Source organism: Dunckerocampus dactyliophorus, chromosome 3, assembly GCF_027744805.1.
Source record: "Dunckerocampus dactyliophorus isolate RoL2022-P2 chromosome 3, RoL_Ddac_1.1, whole genome shotgun sequence".
Taxonomy (NCBI): Eukaryota; Metazoa; Chordata; class Actinopteri; order Syngnathiformes; family Syngnathidae; genus Dunckerocampus; species Dunckerocampus dactyliophorus.
In genome coordinates, this window is record NC_072821.1 from 6,391,515 (window position 1) to 6,412,276 (window position 20,762).

The 20,762-nt window shown below is 41.2% G+C and overlaps 1 protein-coding gene across 2 annotated transcripts; it reads left to right on the forward strand.

The window, feature by feature from the left end:
* The first annotated feature begins 2,674 nt into the window (after nt 1-2,674).
* Nucleotides 2,675-15,857, forward strand: onecut1 (one cut homeobox 1). 2 transcript variants are annotated; one of them, XM_054771759.1, is made up of 2 exons: nt 2,675-4,043; nt 8,324-15,857. In XM_054771759.1, exons 1-2 carry the CDS (start codon nt 2,969-2,971, stop codon nt 8,605-8,607), a joined length of 1,359 nt encoding a protein of 452 aa, XP_054627734.1. In that variant the 5' UTR covers nt 2,675-2,968; the 3' UTR covers nt 8,608-15,857. The 2 variants fall into 2 exon arrangements, with proteins under 2 accessions (XP_054627734.1, XP_054627735.1); XM_054771760.1 differs by having other exon boundaries at nt 2,675-4,028.
* Nucleotides 15,858-20,762: the final 4,905 nt, after the last annotated feature.

A 20,762-nucleotide genomic window follows, 5' to 3' on the forward strand; every position in this document is an offset into this window, starting at 1 on the left:
TTGCTGTGGCCTCATGTATGTCATGTATGTCATGTATGTCATGTATGTCGTGTCGTCTCAATGTATGTCCATTGAAGTGTACGCTTGGTCAGGCACACTTTTGGAGGAATTAAGTGTCCTTCTGTCAGGACACACGTCTGTCTCACACACACACACACACACACACACACACACACACACACGCCGTTGACATTGACTTTACATCAGAGACAGTTTAACTTCTTTAACTCCTTTTGTTCAACTCGTTCAAGCGAGCGCTGCCTCTATTGTAGGGGACCCCCTGACAGATGCGGGGTCCCCTTAGCAGGTCCCGGGACAGGGAAAAGTCTGAAAGGTTAATCTGTGCACCCCCTCTACCCCCTCGTCCTCCCACTACACGCGCAGATGTTGGCTTTAGGAGTCTTGAAGCGTCACCTTTGACATGTCCCCTCATTCAGCAACAAGGGCAAGGGTGGGGAGCCACAGGACACTGACCGCTGCAAGCTGTCACCACGGGCCAGCTTGTGCCGCCATACAAGTCTAAACGGCCCTTCTGACGTCATGTAAACAAGGGTTTGGTACACCTCGGTGTTATATTGGCATGTAAAGGTATGGTTTGATTTATTTTGAACATTACATTTACACAATTCAAAATGTCCGAAAAGGAGTAGGAAGAAGCAGAGCCTATTTAATCCCACCCCTTCTCCATGTGCCAGCGATGATTCACTTATGTGTCTTTGCATGTACAGTTTGTAATTGTGTTGACATCATTTGGACGCAATAAAGAGACGACCCCGCATGTCAACAAATGAGGTGTTATTGTGCTTAATGAGTGTTCAAGTAGTTGTTCATTGTGGCTGACACTCAAACACACACAGTGCTGGGCTTGGTTCGTTAAGCCCAAATGCTTGAACAATAGACACATCTGCTCATGGTTTTCTATCAAAGGTGCTACAGTCGTTTTGGTTTAAACCGCCACACACTTGGCATTAGAGGGGCGTGGCCTACTAATGAAAAAGTGCCTCTGAACTTCACTGGAAAGAAATTGTATTACTAGCAATCAACTTGGAATGAGAGGAAGTGGACTTCATTGGCCTCTTGGCATTTAAGGTGGACCGCTCCGTTATTGTACTAATGAATTAAACATTTGACTGCATTTCAGAAGCGTTTCTCTGGTCCAGGGCTGTTCAACTCAATTGTTCTGTGGCCACATTTTTAGGGGGTAAGGACCTGGGGGGCCAAACTTTTCCATTCACTGTTATTCTTATTTTGTACGGAATGTCGATGCTGGTCTCTGCCACACCTTCATTTTCTTCATCAAATGGCTAATAGTCATTAAGTAGTCAAAATATATATATATATATATATATATATACTGTATACTGTATATATATGTGCAGGTCTACGATCCTCCTAATGACAGGAGTTCTCTCCCATTTTTAATGCTCTATTGCAAAACTGTGAAAGACATCAATATGACAAGTGGGCTCTCCTGTTTTTAATGATCCACTGCATAAAAACGCTAGTCCAAGATCTCGTATAATTCAGAGGACAAAAACAGAGCCCTCCTGTCATATAGAGGATCTTTGACTAGCAATTCTTCAGTCGTCCCCATAAGAACAACAGAGCTCTCCTGTCCTATAGAGGATCTTTGACTAGCAATTTTTTTCAAGTCCGTCCTCAAGAACAGCAGATCACGCCGGTCATATAGAGGATCTTTGGCTAGCGATTTTGTAATTTGGTCCTTAAGGACAGAGCACTCCTGACATTTAGAGGATCTTTGACTAGCAATTCTTCAGTCGGCCCTTAAGAAGAGCAGAGCGCTCCTGTTATTTAGTGGATCTTTTACGAAAGCATTTTTCCAGTTGGTCCTTAAGAACAGCACCGCGCTCCTGTCATTTAGAAGATCTTTGACTAGCGATTTTCTAGTCAGTCCTTAAGAACAGGAGAGCACTCCTGTTATTTAGTGGATCTTGACTAGAGCATTTTTTCTGTTGGTCCTTAAGAACAGCAGAGGGTCCTGTCATATAGAGGATCTTTGGCTAGCGATTTTTGTAGTCGGTCATTAAGAACAGAAGAGCGCTCTCATCATTTCAACGATCTATGGCGAGCAATATTTCAATCAGTCCTTAAGAACAGCAGAGCGTCCCTGTCATGTAGACAGCACGCTCTGCTGTTTTTAATTATCTTCTGAAAAAAATGCTGTAGTCAGAGAATTATCCACAAGGTTGAAGCTCTGCTCTAAGGACCGACTGCAAAATAGCTTGTCAAAGATCCGCAAATCCTCTTAAGGAGCTACTGCAAAAACGCCCGTCAAAGTTTCTGTCTTCCAGGATCACTCTGCCGTTTTTAGGAATGTATTGTTTTCAACTGAACTCGTGGGCCATTCTGATGTCATTCCCGGGCTGGACGTGGCCCCACAGACCGCCAGTTGAATAGCACTGATGTATATCAAGCACAAAGTTGTTTCTGTCAAATAGTTCTAAAAGAATACTCCTCCATTTGCATTTTCTTCATTTCAGAAAGTGAGTAGAAGCTCCAAGTAGGTGTTTTTCCCGATAGCTGGCTTCCTTAATACAGCTAGTGATGTCACATAAATGGGCGTGTCCACGTGAGTGTTGGAAGAGAAGAGAGAAAGAGGGGGCTCCAGTGCGCATGTGCAGACGGTGTTCAGCGCTGCGGTTTTGGACATTGAACATACAGAGAGATGGCGCGGCACACGACCGGAGCGCAAGGACAGCTGGCTGGCGGTGGGGGGGCTTGAATTATTATTATTATTAAGAAAAATAACTCATTTTTAAAATTCCGCTCAAGAAAAACTCGGATTTGGAAGACGAAGCAAAGGTGTAGATTATTTTTACATCTGTAAGAAGTGTTTTCAGGAGAGGAGGCTGCAGCAAGAAGAGCAACAAAAGAACTTTCCTGCATGTGAGGACTTTTGGGGCTAAACAGGTCACATAGATGGTTGGTCCACAGAGCTGCCCGGAACATGAATGCCCAGCTGTCGATGGAAAACATAGGCGACCTGCACGGAGTGAGCCATGAGTCTGTGACCGGCCACGGGGAGCTGCTGAGCGGCCACAGTCCGCATTCCCGTCCCAGCCCCCGGGGTTTGAGCCATCGCGCGATGGGCATGGCGACCCTCTTGGACAGCGGAGACTATCACCACCCGGGACACCTCCACCCGGCCATCAGCATGTGTGAAGCCCCCGGGATGAGTGCGAGCAGCACTTACACCACCTTAACCCCCCTGCAGCCTTTGCCTCCTATCTCTACGGTGTCCGACAAGTTTCCTCCCCACCATCACCACCACCACCATCATCCCCACCATCCTCATCCGCATCCCCACCAGAGGATCCCCGGGAATGTCAGCGGCAGCTTCACGTTAATGCGGGAGGACCGCAGCCTCGCGCCCATGAACAGCCTGTACCCCGCCTACCACCACAAGGACCCCTGCATGGGCCAGAGTCTCTCCCCGCTGTCTGGCTCCGGTCTGGCCAGCATCCACACCACCCAAGCCGGCCTCCCTCCCTACGCCCACCCCGGTGCCGCTATGCCCGGTGAGAAGATGCTCACCCCCAGCGGCTTCGAGGCACACCACCCCGCCATGCTGAGTCGACACGCAGAGCAACACATGAGCTCTTCGGCGGGGATGGTGCAGCTCAACGGCCTACATCATCATCCTCACGCCCATCTCGGAGCGCAGGGCCACGGCCAGGGTCTGGGAAGCGGCCGGGAGCAGGCCTCCGCGCTCGGGCAGCAAGGAGCCATCAACGGCGGGGCAGGAGGAGGTGCTGGTGGAGGCCAGATGGAGGAGGTGAATACCAAAGAGGTGGCGCAGAGGATCACCACGGAGCTGAAGCGCTACAGCATCCCCCAAGCCATCTTTGCCCAGCGGGTCCTGTGCAGGTCCCAAGGGACCCTCTCCGACCTGCTGAGGAACCCCAAGCCCTGGTCCAAGCTCAAGTCTGGGAGAGAGACCTTTCGGCGGATGTGGAAGTGGCTGCAGGAGCCTGAGTTCCAGCGCATGAGTGCACTCAGGCTCGCAGGTGAGCGAAGCCTCGGTAAAGCAACAATTTTTAATTTTTTTTAATCAAAGCACTGATCAACATTGACTCTTAAGGCTGCACTATTTTCATGAATGAACATAATATGATACAACAGTAATGAAAATAAGTAGCCTTTGGGGAAGATGTTCCTTTGTGTTAAATGTCATTTATTCTGCAAAGATGAACCATGTTGTGAATAATACGAAGTGCAATTACGCTTCTTTGGGGAGGTATTTTATTGGCTGTGCCAATTCAAATGGAGCGAAAATGCTAAATAACACAAATATGATAGCCTGATATATTGCACCCTGGCACTGATTTTTTTTTGTTGAGGAGGGGTTTATGTGCAACATTTTTTGGTGTCGTTTTACGTCCAAATATCGACCCATGCTCTTGTAAGTAAGTCGATCCAAGAGCCAGGAGCCGTTAGGGATGTGTTTATTTTGGTGTAGATCCAACTGATCCGCCGTTTTTTTTTTGTTTTTTGTTTTGGCCTTGTAAACACCTAATGTGTGTGTGATTTAAATTGACCTTACAGAGGCCTTTATGTGGTGACATATTGGCCTAAAAGTGACGTTATTATCACACATTGCATTGCACTTCAATTGTGGTGTGGTTATATTTATTTATTCCACTCTGGAGTGTGTTTTTGTGTCTTTAATTAACTGATAGACCTCTGGATTAATTTGTCCCTGCAGTAGTCGGAAGTCAATTAGGGCGCCAAGTGACAGACACACACGCACACGCACACGCACACACATTTGTACGTTCCCAGACAACTGCTTTTTTTTCTTTCTTCTCTAACGTTCATGAGTCCAATCGATGAACGTGCGTTTTGGGGCATTTTATTTTGAAAAGTGAGGCCATATGTCTGCACAGTGGAAAGTGCGTGCATATGTACATTTGTGTGCGCGCGCGTGTGTGTGTAATCGCAATTGATTAGTTCTTATAATCTCCTGCAGATGTGTGTGTGTGTGTGTGTGTGTGTGTGTGTGTGTGTGTGTGGTTGGGTTGGATATACGTGATTTTTTTCAATTAGAAAATAAGTGTAAAAAACAATTAGACAATTAATAACAATAAAATACGTTTCATGTTATTGTTATGATTATTATATGAATATTCATATGTTTTATGAATATGACTATACTCATATGAGCATAGTCATATGTATATAGTATATAGTAATTACTAATATGGCCTAATAGCGGGAATTTCCTTTTACTGTTTTTTTATTCATATATTTTTGCTGTTTTGCTATATGCCAAATATTTGAAAATTCATGTCAAAATATGAAATGATTAGGGATATTTCATCAGTGAGCCTGCAGTTATTGATCCCCTCTTTCCTGTGTGAACTACTGTGTGTGTGTGGGGGGGGGGGGGGGGGTGTGTGCGTGTGTTTGTGTGTGAATGTGATATGATTATTGATTTTAAGCTTCTGAAATTAATCTCAGGCCTTTTCTCCCCTTACGTATTCACTTACATCCCCATGCATTCTATTCACAACAGAGGAAAAAATATAACCTAATCGTATAAAATTAAAACATATCTACACATATATAATTCAATTATTTTGCTGGTTTAACAGTTGATTATGGTTTAATTCATCTATTTAGATGCATGTGCTGCAGACAGAATGTGCACATACCGCCATGTAGAGTTGTGTTTTGTCTTTGTCGTCACCTCGCCCAGTGTGTGTTTGTGTGTGTGTGTGTGTGTGTGTGTGTGTGTGTGAAGTTATCTCTGTGCTTGTAATGATTAGCTGAGAGCAGCCGCAGAGTGTTTGTGCATGCATGTGTATTTATGCGTGTGTGTTCCAAGCAGAGCAATGCGGGCCGTGCTGGGGTTCTCCTGCTGACTGCGTGGCCTTCACTCCTGCTGATTTATAGCAGCTCCTACACCAGCAGTTAATATTTAGCAGCACTGGAGACAAGCTGCTGGTCTTGATAATTAGGTGTGCTCGGATAGGAGGGCGCCAGTGGGAGCGTGCAAAAATAACGACCCTAATATTAAGAGTGCTTCAAATGGCAACAGGGTTGGATGATGTTGAGAGCTGCAGTGGAAAAGGATAATGGTCAGTTGTGAGGTATTCATTGAACCATGTGTTTGTTACCGTGGTTGTGCGAACTGCATTGTATCCCACTGAGAGTTGTTTGTAATATTTTCTTCTCTGTAATGTAATGCATTGTATGTGTGAAGGCACAGCTGTGCTGTCTCCCCGGAGTTGTATTTAGTTCTTATCAGGTCTGCAGCAGCCCAATTCTGCCCCCTCCTGGTCCATAAATCTCACTTTGAATAGGCTAATATGTCTCACTGTGAATGCGATAAAAGAGCAGCTAGATCAGCTGGATAGATTTTTTAAATGTGTGTTTGTCTAGGGTCTCTGTGGTGTACATGAGGTTGTGTTAAGATGGTTGATTGTTTTTCAGCACCATGGACAGTGTTCAAATTGCTGCCCTGTACACTCCAGTTGTGTTTATGCTGTAGTCTGTGGAGCAACATGCTCAAAGTTTCAGCCACCCATCCACCTTCTATTCCACTTATCCTCACTAGGGTCGCTGACATCGGGCGAGAGGCGGCGTACGCCAGTCAATCGCAGGGTACATATAGACAAACAAGCATTCGCCAACATGTGGGAGAAAACCCACGCACGTAGAGAGAACATGCAAACTCCACAAGTCACAGAGTCTCCAAGCGGAGATTCGAACCCAGATCTTCCTGACTATGTGGCCAACGTGCCAACCACTCGGCCACCGTGCGGCCCTCACGGTTTCAATTCTCACCAAAATATAATATATTGGACATTAATATGCCTTTTAACTTATATTGCCTTTATTTATGTTTATTTATTTGAAAGTTTTCAGTCAGTGTCCAATGAACAGCCTTTATGAAATACACAAAATATTCTTCCATAGACACCCTGGACTGATCACTAGAGCACACTGAGTGGAAATTGATCCCACGCCAGCGACACTTAATTAACCTAAGTGAAACGCAACACTACTGATGGCAACGGAAGAATAAAAAGAGAGAATTAGGAAATGCTGTTTTGACACACACATTATAGCTTTAAAAACATCTGTTCTGATCTGATCTTTGTTGTGGTTAATTATTGATATCAAGAAATCATTGCTCACGTTGCACTTATTTGTTGTTCTTAAATGGAATATCTTCCTCATACTGACCTGTTTTTCTCTAAATGTACCCAAAGATCCATTCAGTATTCTGATTTTGAGGTAGTAGTTGTTCAGTGACATTTTCAACATGGCTTATCAATGACTAAATTGTGAAAGTGGACTTTTACGCTTTCCACGACATTTACGTCCTGAACTCATTTGAAATTGTACACAGTTTCTGGTCAAAAGATGGAAAAAAGTTGCAACATTTAATCGGCAACTATCTTGGTATTCGATTAATGTTTTTTTAAATTTAAAAATGTAAAAATTTCCTCTGATTTTAGCCTCTCAAATATGAATATTTTTTAATTTCCGTAGCCATACATTATCTTTTTCACACACAGCTTTGACTTTGGAAAACAGCGATCCACATTTGTGCCTCTTTTCTGATATGTTGCAGACCAAACCACTGACTGTTTGTGTTTGGTTTGTATTGATTTGGTCTGTCTTGGCCCAAGACGGACCAAATCAATATGAACCAAACGCAAATTAATTAATAAAGTCATCGGTTAGGCCCTGGGGTCCAGGGCCTAACCGATGACTTTATTAATCAAAACAACAATCTTCAGATTAATTAATCGGCTAAGAAATGAATCTCTAGTTGCAGCCCTAGCTAGTAAATAACATGAAGTTTAAACGTAATCTGTTGCAGATTTGAAAATGTTCTACTTTTAAGATGTTTAAAAGTTGAGTGTTCAGTCTGGACCCAGACTTTGGTCTACGTGGACTCAGACCTGTTATTTATTTTGCTGAAGGCTTATAATTTAACATGCACAACATTTGTGGTATTTATTTATGGTATTTATGTTACTTTGGGCAGCTGCTTTTGTCAATTGTTTCTTTTTTTTGTTATTTGACCGCTTTATTTGCAAAAGCATGAAAATGTAACCAAATCACTTCATAAGACGTAGACGTCAGCATGGTCTTACAGCTGTGCCACAAGTGCACACAAAGGTGGATACATCGCAGTACAGCTCACATCTTAACAAAACCTTTGTCAAGCATTTGGCCTCCATTCAAATAGGCGCCTCTGTCAAATAAATGCCTGTTACTCTCTGCAGTTGAGTGAATAATAAATGTTGCCAACAACTCACCAACACCTTCCCTCTTGTGTCCTCAGCATGCAAGCGCAAGGAGCAGGACCACGGTCGCAGCGAGCGGGGCAACGTGACCAAGAAGCCCCGTCTGGTCTTCACAGACGTGCAGCGACGGACTCTGCACGCCATCTTCAAGGAGAACAAGCGTCCATCCAAAGAGCTGCAGCTGACCATTGCGCAGCAGCTGGGCCTGGAGCTGGCCACCGTCAGCAACTTTTTCATGAACGCGCGGCGCCGGAGCTTGGACAAGTGGGTCGACGACGGCTCCGGTCACCCCGGCGGGCCCAACGCCTGCACCAAAGCCTGAAAGACGGGAGCGCTTTGACCTTAACTCATGGACTTGACTCGGTGGAAAAGCTTTAAAACTTTAGAGAAACTTACAAAGACCTTGAATTTTTTTGCCCTTAAATCTGTACTATATTGATATTTATAGTATCCAAAGATGAGAAAAAAACAAACCAAAGACTTCTTGTTCGACCTGCTATGACGTGTTTGTGTAACACACCGCAAAAAGGCTACAGTTTGCCCCCTCCTGCCCTCCCAGTCCCCTTCTCAACACTTTCACTGGTCTCTAGCTTTACAGCCCCCCGCCCAGCATCCGTCTATCACACCCTTATCTTTCATCTCACTCCCAAAAATGGAGCTTCTCAATCAGTTTATCGTCTGCAACCTTGAGAAACAACCAGGAAGGTGGAGCTCTGGTGGGATTTGGCCAATCAACGTTCAAGAAAATTCAATCCCACAGGAGCGATTGTTGCTGGATTGTTGTTGTTCTTTTGGATCCATGGACTGTTCCGGGAGCCCATCAGCGTCGCCTGCTAGCCTAAAAGCAAACAAAACTCCACACACTGGACTGTGATGTAGTGCTTTCCTTCAGACGTGCTGAAACGTTGTTTTAAAACAGACAAACCAAAGCCAAACTCATGCGAGCTAAAAATAAGACAGCAGCAGTGCTTTGACCAAAGATGATGTTTTGTAGTTGATAACGTAGACACCGCTGCTGTATTGTCAATCATGCACACATCACTACATTCTCTTTAGCGCCGATCCCAACTCATTTAGGGGCAAATAGCATGAAAGTTCACGATGTGAACAGCTACACTCCCAGTGGCTCAGCATTTGAAATCATCCATCTATTTTCTTCACCATTCATCCTAGAGCTGGAGCCTATCCCAGCTGACCTATCGGGTGATTGCACAAAAGTCAGCTACACTACCAACGGTTCAACAATCTTAATTATTCACCCATCTGTGCATTTCTTTAGCAGTTATCCTGTTCAGGGGCACAGCATTGGCTGTAGCCTTTCCCACTTGACTTTCATGTGAACCACTACACTGCCAAAGTGGTTTTATTCTATAAATCATCCATTTGTCTTTAGTGTTTAGCTCGTGTTTAGCTCGTTCATCCTACCAAAGCTGGCTTCTAGGGCAGATATACGCCAACTATGTGAACCACTACACTACCAATGGTGAACATTGTTGTTTATCCAACTAGCCATGAAGTTTCCTGAGCATTTATCCTGTTCGGGGGGCACAACAGGAGATGTTGCCTATCCCAGCTCATCTATCTCATTATTGCATGAAAGTCAGCTATGTAAACCACTACACTAACAATGGCTACATATACTTAATCACGCATCCACTTTATTTAACTCTGATCTTCTTCAGGGTCACAGCCTGTCCTAGTGGACGTATAGCATGATTCTATCAAAGTCATCTATGTGAACCGCTATACTATCAAAGGCGCTTTATTCTACGAGCATACTTTATGTGTGGTGGTTATCCTGTCCGATCACAGCTGACCTGTAGGGTGTCACCAAAGTCAACTATGTTAACCACTACACTGCCTCAACCTACTAAATCATTCATCTGTTTTTGTCAGAATGTATCTTGTATCTTCAGGGTCCTATCCCGGTTGGCTTTTAGGGTGATTGCACAAAAGTCTACTATGTGAACCACTACGCACATTCTCAATCATCCATGAATCCATGATTGTTAGCATCCATCCTGTTTGGTGTCACTGCTTATCCCTGCTAACTTGGACAATTGCAACAAAGTCAGCAATCTGCTAAACCACTACACTGCTCAAAGTGTTTTGCCTTACGGATGCCTTGTGGAATGGCTTGTATCTCCCCAGTGAGTGGTGTGAATGTTGTTGGGGCTCACAGCGGAGGCCAATCAAAACACATGGTGTGTGTCGCCACTGTGAGCCAGCGACGCCGTTTGCGTTTATTTATTTTGTCTCATCAAACATGCCAAGCAGAGAGGATCCATAGCAGTGATCCATTCCCCTCCCCCACTAATCCAAAGCCTGGAAAGCTATGCATTTCAGCACAAGGAGGAAAGCACTACACAGGGAAGCGTAGCAGGTTTGATAAATTAGCCGGGCCCCCTTGTCATCCTCCTCCTCGCCCTCCTCTTCCTCAAGGCCACGGTTAGCAGCTCTACATTCATCAGAAGAAGCACCCAAAGAAAAAAAAAAAAACGCTTCTTCGGCCACCGAATCCGACCACAACAACAAATGTGTCACTTGCTGATGTTTTCTAGTGTGAAACCAAAGATGCTACCTCACTCAAGTTCCATACGTGATTTCTATCACTTTGATGATACCAAAGATAACCAAAGATGTTTTTCTTCTTGTTTGTTTATGTCACTGCACGGCCTCTGTGAGTGGAGTTCAGAAACAACGCTGTGTGTCCCCATTTTCACCCCCAATGCACCCCTGCTCTCGCTTCAGCTTAATCGATAGTCACGCTGATGTAGCTCTCATAAATGCAGATGATGATGATGATGATGATGATGATGCAGCCATGGATACACACATGCAGGGGCTGATGGGGTAGCCCGCAGGGGGGTTTGTCTCCAAATTTGGACCACTTTGATGGCACAAAAAATGCAAAACTCGACGGACAAAACAGTATAGATGGCTTCAAAAGTGGTTCTTTACTCATAATTTCTGTGTATAAGGAGTCATGGAAAGAGAAATAATCCGTTCCAGGGTACTTGCTTAGCTGTCAAACAAGTATTGACATCATGCATCGCACTTTTGAACATTCTCAACATGGCATGCAAGTGTAAAAGGAAGCTAACCACTGTTAAATGGCAAAGGCGGGTTCTGTGATGGATGCCCCTTGCACAGTTCATTTTTGTATGTGCTCATTTTATTTCATATTTTTTTAGGGTTGTCAAATGCTTAGAAATTGGAATCAAACCAATCAACTGTGTGGGAAATATGCCCATTTTTTCTGTACTTTATGAACAAAAAGATAAATAATCAAAACAATGAATGACAGGACACATTTGCATGTACACATTTGTAAATATTAACAGCTCCTAATGAACTGGAAATTGAAATCAAAGCTGGATTTGTTGGTTACATGTAAAGCCCTCCTCGTTGTCTGCAGCCACAGCCAAAGACAAAGCAAAACGCACATCCGGAGTTGATGCTTTTGATGCCTGTTGAACTGAGATCTTGCAAGAGATGACATTTTTGTCTCTTTCGAGGCATATTTTTACAGAAATTGTGACTTAACTGTCAATCCTGGCTGACCCCTGCCTCCCGCCCCCCCCGCCTTGTGTGTGCTCTAATGGTTTGCGCCATCATCACGTTTTACTTCCCAGGCAGCCACGTTCCTCGCAGTAGACCGTAGTTGCAATCTCCTCCTCCTGTCCAGTCAACTCCCCAGGACGAGTGCCTTGCTTGAACCAAAGTGTTGAACCGCTCTTGACCTCTGACCTTTTTGACTCTTGTGAATACCTCAAGGCTGTAGAAAGGCCGCAACTGAAGAAAATGCTTTTCGTTGAAATCACACTGTGGTGCTTTCGCCGGCTCAAACCATGCAATGACAAACATACCAAAGCGACTTGTCTTGATGAAACCAAAGGTCTTTTCCAACTCACTCACACCCACCTCACCCCACCCCACCCCACAAGATCCTTCTGACCCGCTCCCCTCTTCCCTCACCGTGGCCGTGCGTGACTTTTCCAGTTGTCTCTGAATACCTCATAGTAACTTTGAGTTCTGCATCTTCGTGCGACTTAAGCAGAACTCCACTCTTGCGTGTGCTAATTGTTGAATATATGATCTCTTTTTTTTTGGTAGGGGGGCAAAGACGTGCTCTGTTTCAGGGTTGATGTATATCAGAAGGAGGGAGAAGCATATTTTATAATGATGCTAGATTGCTTTTTACAGGGTAAAACCAACTGCTGTGATATTGTGTTCACACCTCCCCCCCATTTTTTCTTTATTTCTGTGTCGTGTTTTAATTTAAATTCTTTTTTTTTTATTTGTTATATAGTTTAACCACTATTTTAATTTAATTTATGCATTTGTAGAATCTATAGATTTGTACATAGTAGGATTTTTTGGAGGGGGAAAAAAACCAAAAGAAAAAAAAGACAGTTTTACGTTCAAGCCGTGTAGTTTGTTATTCTTCAGCTGTGTGTTTTAAACACTGCCAGAAACCTCTCCCCCCTCCCAAAAACAGGCGCTACTTTGTTGAAATGTTTGTATGTGTGTATGTGTTTTTCTATTGTTTCTGACTTTCTAAAAAAAAAAAAAAAAAAAAAAAGGGTAACATTAATGCACATCCAAAGATTTTTAAAACAAACCAAAAAAAATTGGGGGGCAAATATGTATATTGTTGAAAAGCACTGGCATTTGTGAAGTAGATTTTTTTTTTTATTTTCTATTCGCCATTGGCACAGGTATAGAATGTAGAAGGCGTAGTAGGACTTTCAAGCTCCTGGGGAACCTCCTGTCCACTGTACAATCTGCTGAAGCGAGGGCTACAAGCCCCCGCTCACTTTGCTGCCTTCATGTACACACAGTGGGAGCGACATGGAGTGGAGACCGGGCAGCCGGTCTGCCAGGGGGCGCTGTGCCGCGGAGCGAGCGCTTGTTTTTATTTGACATTTTGCTTTGTTTTCTGTTTTAAAAAGCCGTGGGACTGTCGCCTCACTCCATCTAGTATCTGTTCTTTAGGTACGTACTTGTGTCATGACGACCAGCAAAGTCTAATAAAACCGCTAAAAGAAGCTTATCCAGCAAATCAATGTGCAACTTTTACATTCTAATGGAACTCAAAATGAAAATTTACCTTGAAATCGGTGCTGATGTCGTACTATTGGTGCCACATCATCTTTTTTCATGCCAAAGACGCAAAGGTCATGGCTGAGGTTGCAAAATGCGGTGACTTCAAAGCTGGAAGCCTTCCATGGGACGTAACCTAAGTGTATGTCGCCATAATACTCACAATGACTCACTTTTTAGTATTCCCTATTTGAACTCCAGGACATGGATTCTCAAACTGAGGTATCAGCACCGCTGATGGTACGCAGGCTCCATCTCATGGTACGCAGGGACACCAGATTTTTTTGAAGACTTTATGGAATAATTGTACAAATAATATTTATCAACCAAAGATTTGCCACGATTGAATTCAAATCTTCCTGCTTGCTTAACTCACCTGCCGTAAGCCAATTACTCGTGAGTACAAGCCGTGTATTCAAAGCTTATCAGTGATGTAGCAAAAACTCTGGTACAATAATAATAATGGATTCCGTATGATATCGCTTTTCAAGGCACCCAAAGCGCTTCACAATAAAGTGAACCCATTATTCATTCACTCTTCAGTCACACAGGTGGTGGTAATCTATATCTGTATCCACAGCTGCCCTGGTGTAGTCTGACGAAAATGTGGCTTCCAGTTGGCGCCTACAGGCTCTCCGACCGCCACCAAACATTCATACACCAGTGTGGGCAGAACCGGTGCAGTACTTGCAAAGCAAAGTATTTAGGAACATCAAAAAAGTTCTTACAATTTTTTTATGTGAGTGAATTTTTTTTTTCAACTCTAACCCTACCAAAAGTAGGAAAACCAGTGGTACTACAGCCAAATATTTTGGGTTTTTTTTTTTCATTTTTTAAACATTTTCTTTATGTTTTTCAGTCCTACCAAAAGCAGCAAAAATGTGGTACTTGCAACGAAAAATATTTTGGAGGTTGTTTTAGTGTAAAAAGTCTGAAAACAAATGTCCTGGGAAACTAACTTTTTTACTTCAGTGAATTTTTTTTTCAAATTCAATTGAGTGTTTTTATTTTTTTGATGATTTTTTTAAAAGTTTCATTATATTTCTAATAATGATCTGCTGTAAGTATAATATACTGTACTTCCCTTTCATGCAATTGTAACATTTTCATTATGATCATCACTTATGTTTTCTTCTGCTTTATGGCTTTAAGCGTCTGTTTCAATTTGAATTCAAGTTACCAAAAATTGTTCCTGGCCATAAAATGAGCTGCGGTACAATTCGCAAAAAATAAAGCAGTAAAATTACATTTTTAAATGAATTAATTGATAGTGAATCAAAAATATTCAATGAATTATATTTTAAAATCATAATGGTGAATAGAATCAGATACATTCCAAAAACATATGTACAAAGCATCCAGTAACAGTTTAACAATTTCCCAATTAAACTTCCCATGGAAAGTTTCCTGAATTTACAACTTTCGTCATCACCAAATGGCCAACGCGTAAAAAAAAATTTAAAAAGTAAAAAATAAACATCCAGTTTGCTTCATATTTTAATGTCAACCAGTTTCATGCAATTATATTTTTGTACACTCCCAAACTACTTGAATTATTCATTTCTTGTCACACCACTGTATTATAGTAGTTCAACCATATTGTGTTGTGTGTTTGACTAAAATAATACAATTCTGTAACATGGAAGTAATAATTACTTTATAGAAATATTTTTGAATGATATTTGGATCAACTTCATATTGTTTATTAATTGCAAGGAGCAGGTTGACATATGCTTTTTCATTGTTTTGGTTATGCAGGGAAAATGTCACAAAGTAATGTTTTTTTAAGTGCAGGTTGCATTTTTATTATGTAAAAGAATTTGTGAAGGAATGACTGATGCAAGTGCACCTATTTATCCCCCCCGCCATGATCCCATGTTGCCCATATAAGGAGTTCCCATGTACAGGATGTGCTGGGTATAGCTTGGTTCCAAGTGTCACAACAAATACTACGGCGCCTAAGACAATCATCCGGCTCTCTAAACGCTGGGGAACGTAGTTTCTCACTCACAGAGGAGTGTCCTCCGGCAATTCACACGCAACGATGCTTGAAGGGTTTTGTAATAAACGAGCATCATTGTTTTCATCCACATTGAGTGAGGATTTAGGATTGCACTTGCTGAATGAAATCTCATTATTTTATATGCTTTTGCTTTGTTTTGACTCACAATGCTTCTTCAGTTTCCAGTGTGCGAGCGTGCGAGTGTGTGTGTGCGCGAGTGTGTGTGTGTGTGTGTCAGAGGTCATGCTGTTGTGTTACCCTCCCATATATAACTCCATGTTTCATGCCCTGATTTTTTTTTGTTTCGTTTTCCCGAGGTTTTGCTATACTGCTTTCTCAGTGCCGTGCAATATCATCTGTTGTGATTGCTAAGCAAGAAAAAAAAAAGACATTTGAGAGGCAAGTGATGATGTCATCCAGCTTTTTTCAGTGTTCAAATGTTTTTTCTGTAGTCACAAAAAGTAGAGAATAAACTGTTGCTATTTCCAGCTTCTAAGTCATGTCTCTTGTTATTATTATTATTATTATATTTAACATTATCATGCTAAATATTGTTGTGTGCTTTGTTCTTCCTTGAACAATCAACAACATCAAATCAGATAAAGTATAATTAAACTAGAAAAGCACTCAGAGAGCGCAGACCTCCGCCAAGCAACATAGTTCCCCCATATTGTGATGTTCTCCATAAATGTTAGTCCTAAAGTTACTTAATCTACATATTTAGATTCCTTGACCATGAAAGCATACCATTAGCGATCGGATTGATGATGGTAGTTACTCACAAAAATCGCATTTTCCGTAGTGGCGGTTTTGTTCTGGATCTAGATCCACTGCTTTTGAAGATACAACAAATTCGTTGGCACACTCCAGATTCCACAGTGTCTGGCGATATACAGTATAATGGTGTGATACTGGTGCTATACGGTTAGAATGGCGTTTGTTGCATGTTTATAGCTTCAGTTGTTGTCTCCCTTTGATGAAAACGCCAAAGGGCCCCTATTTGTCATATCGTGGATCATAGTAGCCGATATTATTCCATTATCTGGATCAGTCTTTGATATTTTGCAGAACCTGTTGGAAACTTGTCCTGTATTTTTTTTAAGTGCTCTCGCTATTTTTTGTGGAGTTATATGTACAAATGCCGAAAATTGTCCGATCTCGCAAAGTTAAAGAATCCTTAAAAAAAAACAACCTGGATCCAGACGGTGATCCAGATCAGCCCTAAACTTTAATCAGTTCTTCCGTATCCCATTTCCGACAATTCTTGAAAATTTCATCCAAATCCTTTCAAAACTTTTCTGCTGTTTTTTTCTTTTTTTTTTTTTTTTTATTTTCCAACTATTTCAACTTTCTTCTTGTACATTTTCTACTTGTAATTCTGACTTTATTCTCCTAACATTATAACTTTTCCTCTACCTAAATTCCTAAAAATTACAACTTCATTTGTTGTTTTGTTTGTTTCTCACAATATCACAACTTTAAAAACATAATGTCTTTTTTCTTTCATATTTCAACTTTATCTTACTTAAATTATGTTATTTTTTCCCCTAATATTATGACATTATTCTCTTCAAAATTAGGACTTTTTCTCGTTAGATTATTAAAATGAGTGCTGAGTTTCCCACTTTTGCTGTTGTTTTCTTGTTAAATTATATTTTTAAAATGTGTCAAAAAACAGCCACTATCCGTAAATGGCCCCTGGACCGCACTTTGGACACCCCTGCTATAAGGATAGTAAGTAGAATCATGTGACCATTCCCAGCCAATCAGCAAAGGTAAGTGATGACCGTAATGGAAAAAGTTACAATTTCATCAAAGAAAAACTATGCTATGTCAATATTAAATCATTGTTAAAGATATCATGAAAATAAAAAAATAAAAACATTACATTAAAATGAATATATATACTTTTTACTACGATTGGTAGGCACTTAAAACAAAAAAAAAATGAATCAAAAAAATTGTATTAAAATTTGGTGATTCTCAACTGGTGGGTCGCGACCCAAAAGTAAGTCGCACATCCATTCTGGGTGGGTAGCAGACACCTGGTTAAATATAAATATATTAAAATATATAATATACAACCCATGTTTGACTTGTTTGTTTTGAGCAATATTTGAGTCATTTTCCTCCTTGGTATATAATCATTGCACTGAATAAGTGATATCTGCTCTTATTTATTTATTGTTTTTAATTTGTATTTTTTAATGCATGCAGTTATCATGTTACTTGTTATTTCCTTCATAAAATTCCTTAATAAATTCCAGTAAAATGCTCTTTGGACATGTAATTATGTGTATTAATTTTTTTTAAAGCTGCCATAGTCTACTTTAGTTTATATTTGAACTGGTTAATACATTTGATTATCCATCCATCCATCTTCTATGCCGCTTATCCTCACTAGGGTCACGGGTATGCTGGAGCCTATCCCAGCTGACTTCGGGCGAGAGGCGGGGTGCACCCTGGACTGGTCGCCAGCCAATCACAGGGCACATATAGACAAACAACCATTCACACTCACATTCATACCTATGGACAATTTAGAGTCGCCAATTAACCTAACATGCATGTTTTTGGAATGTGGAAGGAAACCGGAGTACCCGGAGAAAACCCAAGCACGCACAGGGAGAACATGCAAACTCCACACAGAAATGCCCAACAGAGATTCAAACCCAGATGTTCCCGATCTCCTGACTGTGTGGCCAACATGCTAATGATTATAACACTTTGAAAATATATGTAATAGACGTACGCTAACGTGTCTTCCAAAGCATTTTGACCACAACCCGCTGGGGCCGTTTTGTGAAACAATTAGGGCACCTTTCCACATGATTGTATCGGGACAAACATGCTTCCACAACGGTGTGGGGACATCTCGTGTTGTGGAGACCAAAAATCAAGTCTCCCTAAGGGAAACCTTGTAATACATTGATTCTCAGACTGTGGAATGAGTACCACCGGTGGTATGTGGACACCATCTAGTGGTACACAGGAACATAGTTTGTTGGGTTTTTTAAATGAAAATACAAAATAATGTGTTATGCGTGTACTGTGGTATTCATCACTTAATGTGTGAACCCACAATCAGGTTCCCATATTAGGAAAACGCCATAATATAACTATAATCTTTTGAAGGTACCTGCGACGCTTTCAGTCAATGAAAAAGAATTGCATTTTTTGTATCATTCCACTAGATGACGCTATGACGTATGTTTTCAAAATATCACATCACCACTGTTGTACCTCGTCACCAAGACCCTATACTTGTATCAATATGAGATCATCAACTCCAATATCAATATGAGATCATCAACTCCAAAGTCATATGCAGAGTGTAGACCTCCACCAACGTCGAACAAGCCTACATTTTGATCATGGTCATGGTTTTGTTTTGGACATACTTTAAAAGTTATATTAAGGAAAGTCACATGTTTGCATATGTTCACACAAGTCAACATGTCCGAAAAGGACTCGGAAGAAGCAGAGCTTATTTAATTGTGCCCCATCTCCATGTTGTCAGCATTTACCGATAATTCCACACCCACTTCAATCTCCTGCATATGTTGGAATTTTGTCATGAGGATGGATGCAGTCTGAGAAATGATCCCAACAAAACAATTCTCTCAACAAGAAATCATGTTTAAAAATCCAAGATCCACATCAGAATTGAGTTCTTCATGCTTCGCCTTTTCACAAAGTTCACCCAGTTCACTTATGTAGTTGCTGCTTAGGCTACTTTGCTACAAAAATGAAAGCATTTCAGGTCATCTCCCCCCCAAATTGCTTATTTAGTATATTTTGCTTACTACTATTAGTTTTAATGTAATTCTGTTTACACATATAGAAGCAAACCCACATACAAGACCAACAACATGACTTCCTTGGTGGAGCCGACTTCAATTATTATGTGGTAGTAGATCACCCCATTGTTCAAATGTGAAGTGCATGTCTTCCCAGCAGTGTGAAAGCCATGATATAGCACGTGTCTGTTGTCAAGAGATGGAATGCTCACACAACAACAACACTGTAAAAAGAGTGCTTGTTTTTATAGACAACCATTTTCAACCAGTTTCTTATGTTTGCATTTTCAGGTTCCAAAATCACTTTGCCATGAATAAGAAAGTAATATGTAACTTACATGGTGATAACCTATCTATCCTATCCTATATCTTCTGTACACAAGACGTGATTTAGTCGGGGAGACATTTTTAGTTGAAATCAGTGATCGGAGGCTGTTTTGTTACACTTTGTTCCTTTGTTGGATAAAGACTCATTATTATCAACCGCTGTGTTGAACTTTGACACTGTGACCCTATGTTTTCTGTCTCCTGTGTCTCTGGTATCAAATAAAGCAATCAGTTCAGAATTCCAAAGAAAAAACTGCTGTTTCATCAGATAGACAACAGATGAAAATGTGAACCTTTTCATTTGATCCCGCATTCTACTTTTAGTGACTTTAAATGATAGTCAATGTAGCAAACAACAAGAACACAATGTGGCAGCTGTATTGTTCTCACTTTGGTCTTTCCCTGTGCACTTTTCCAAAGGATTTAGGCCGACAAAGGAGAGATTAAAAGAAAGAGCTCCCACTCTTAAGCTTCTAGTTCAAGATGATTTGCTGCCACAACTTCCTGTTTTACTAATTTTAAACTTGTCGAGTGAGTTATTTACTTTGTGCTTTGTTTGCCGTCATGTTTTTCACGTTTTAGTTTTAGTTAATATTTGAAATGACCACCTTGGTCTCAACGTGTGGAACAAAGTTAACTTTTTCTCGGATATACTGGATTTTTATGCCATTGGTGTGCACATGAAACTGTTTTGTTCAAGTGAAATTGCTCATAACCAGTCAACCCCTTTCTAAATGGCTGCGGTGGGAAAAAATGTGCATCGACAAGACAATATTAACTACTATAGTTGGTAGAAGCAGTAGTACTTCATTTAAATTTAAAAGTGGCATTAAAATAAGAAATAATAAAGTTAAGAAATGCAATGCAAAAAGTTAATCCTATTTACATGTGTATTTACATATATACCAGAGAATATGTCAATAATATTATAAATACATACATACATGGTCATTTTCATCTGATTCCAGCAGATCCCTGGAAACCTATGGGCCACCCCTGGGTTAAGAAGGATTACAAAAGATTTGTATTGACCTAAAAGTTACAAGAAAGCGCACATATTTTGCAAAAACGTTCATTTGTGTCAGAAAATTGCAACAAGTTTAACCAGCAACAAAAACAAAAACAAAACAACATCGTCCTATGAATAGACGATCTTTGTCTGCATACTGCCACAACCAACGCCGGAACAAAATGTTCACGACACGTGCGCACGTGAACAAGCTCCCAATTCAGCTGACCAAT

Coding starts and splice junctions, on each gene's coding strand:
- onecut1 (XM_054771759.1), top strand. CDS start 2,969: ATGAATGCCCAGCTGTCGATGGAAAACATAGGCGACCTGCACGGAGTG. Junction 4,044..8,323: donor CGCAGGTGAGCGAAGCCTCG/GTAAAGCAACAA, acceptor TTGTGTCCTCAG/CATGCAAGCGCAAGGAGCAG.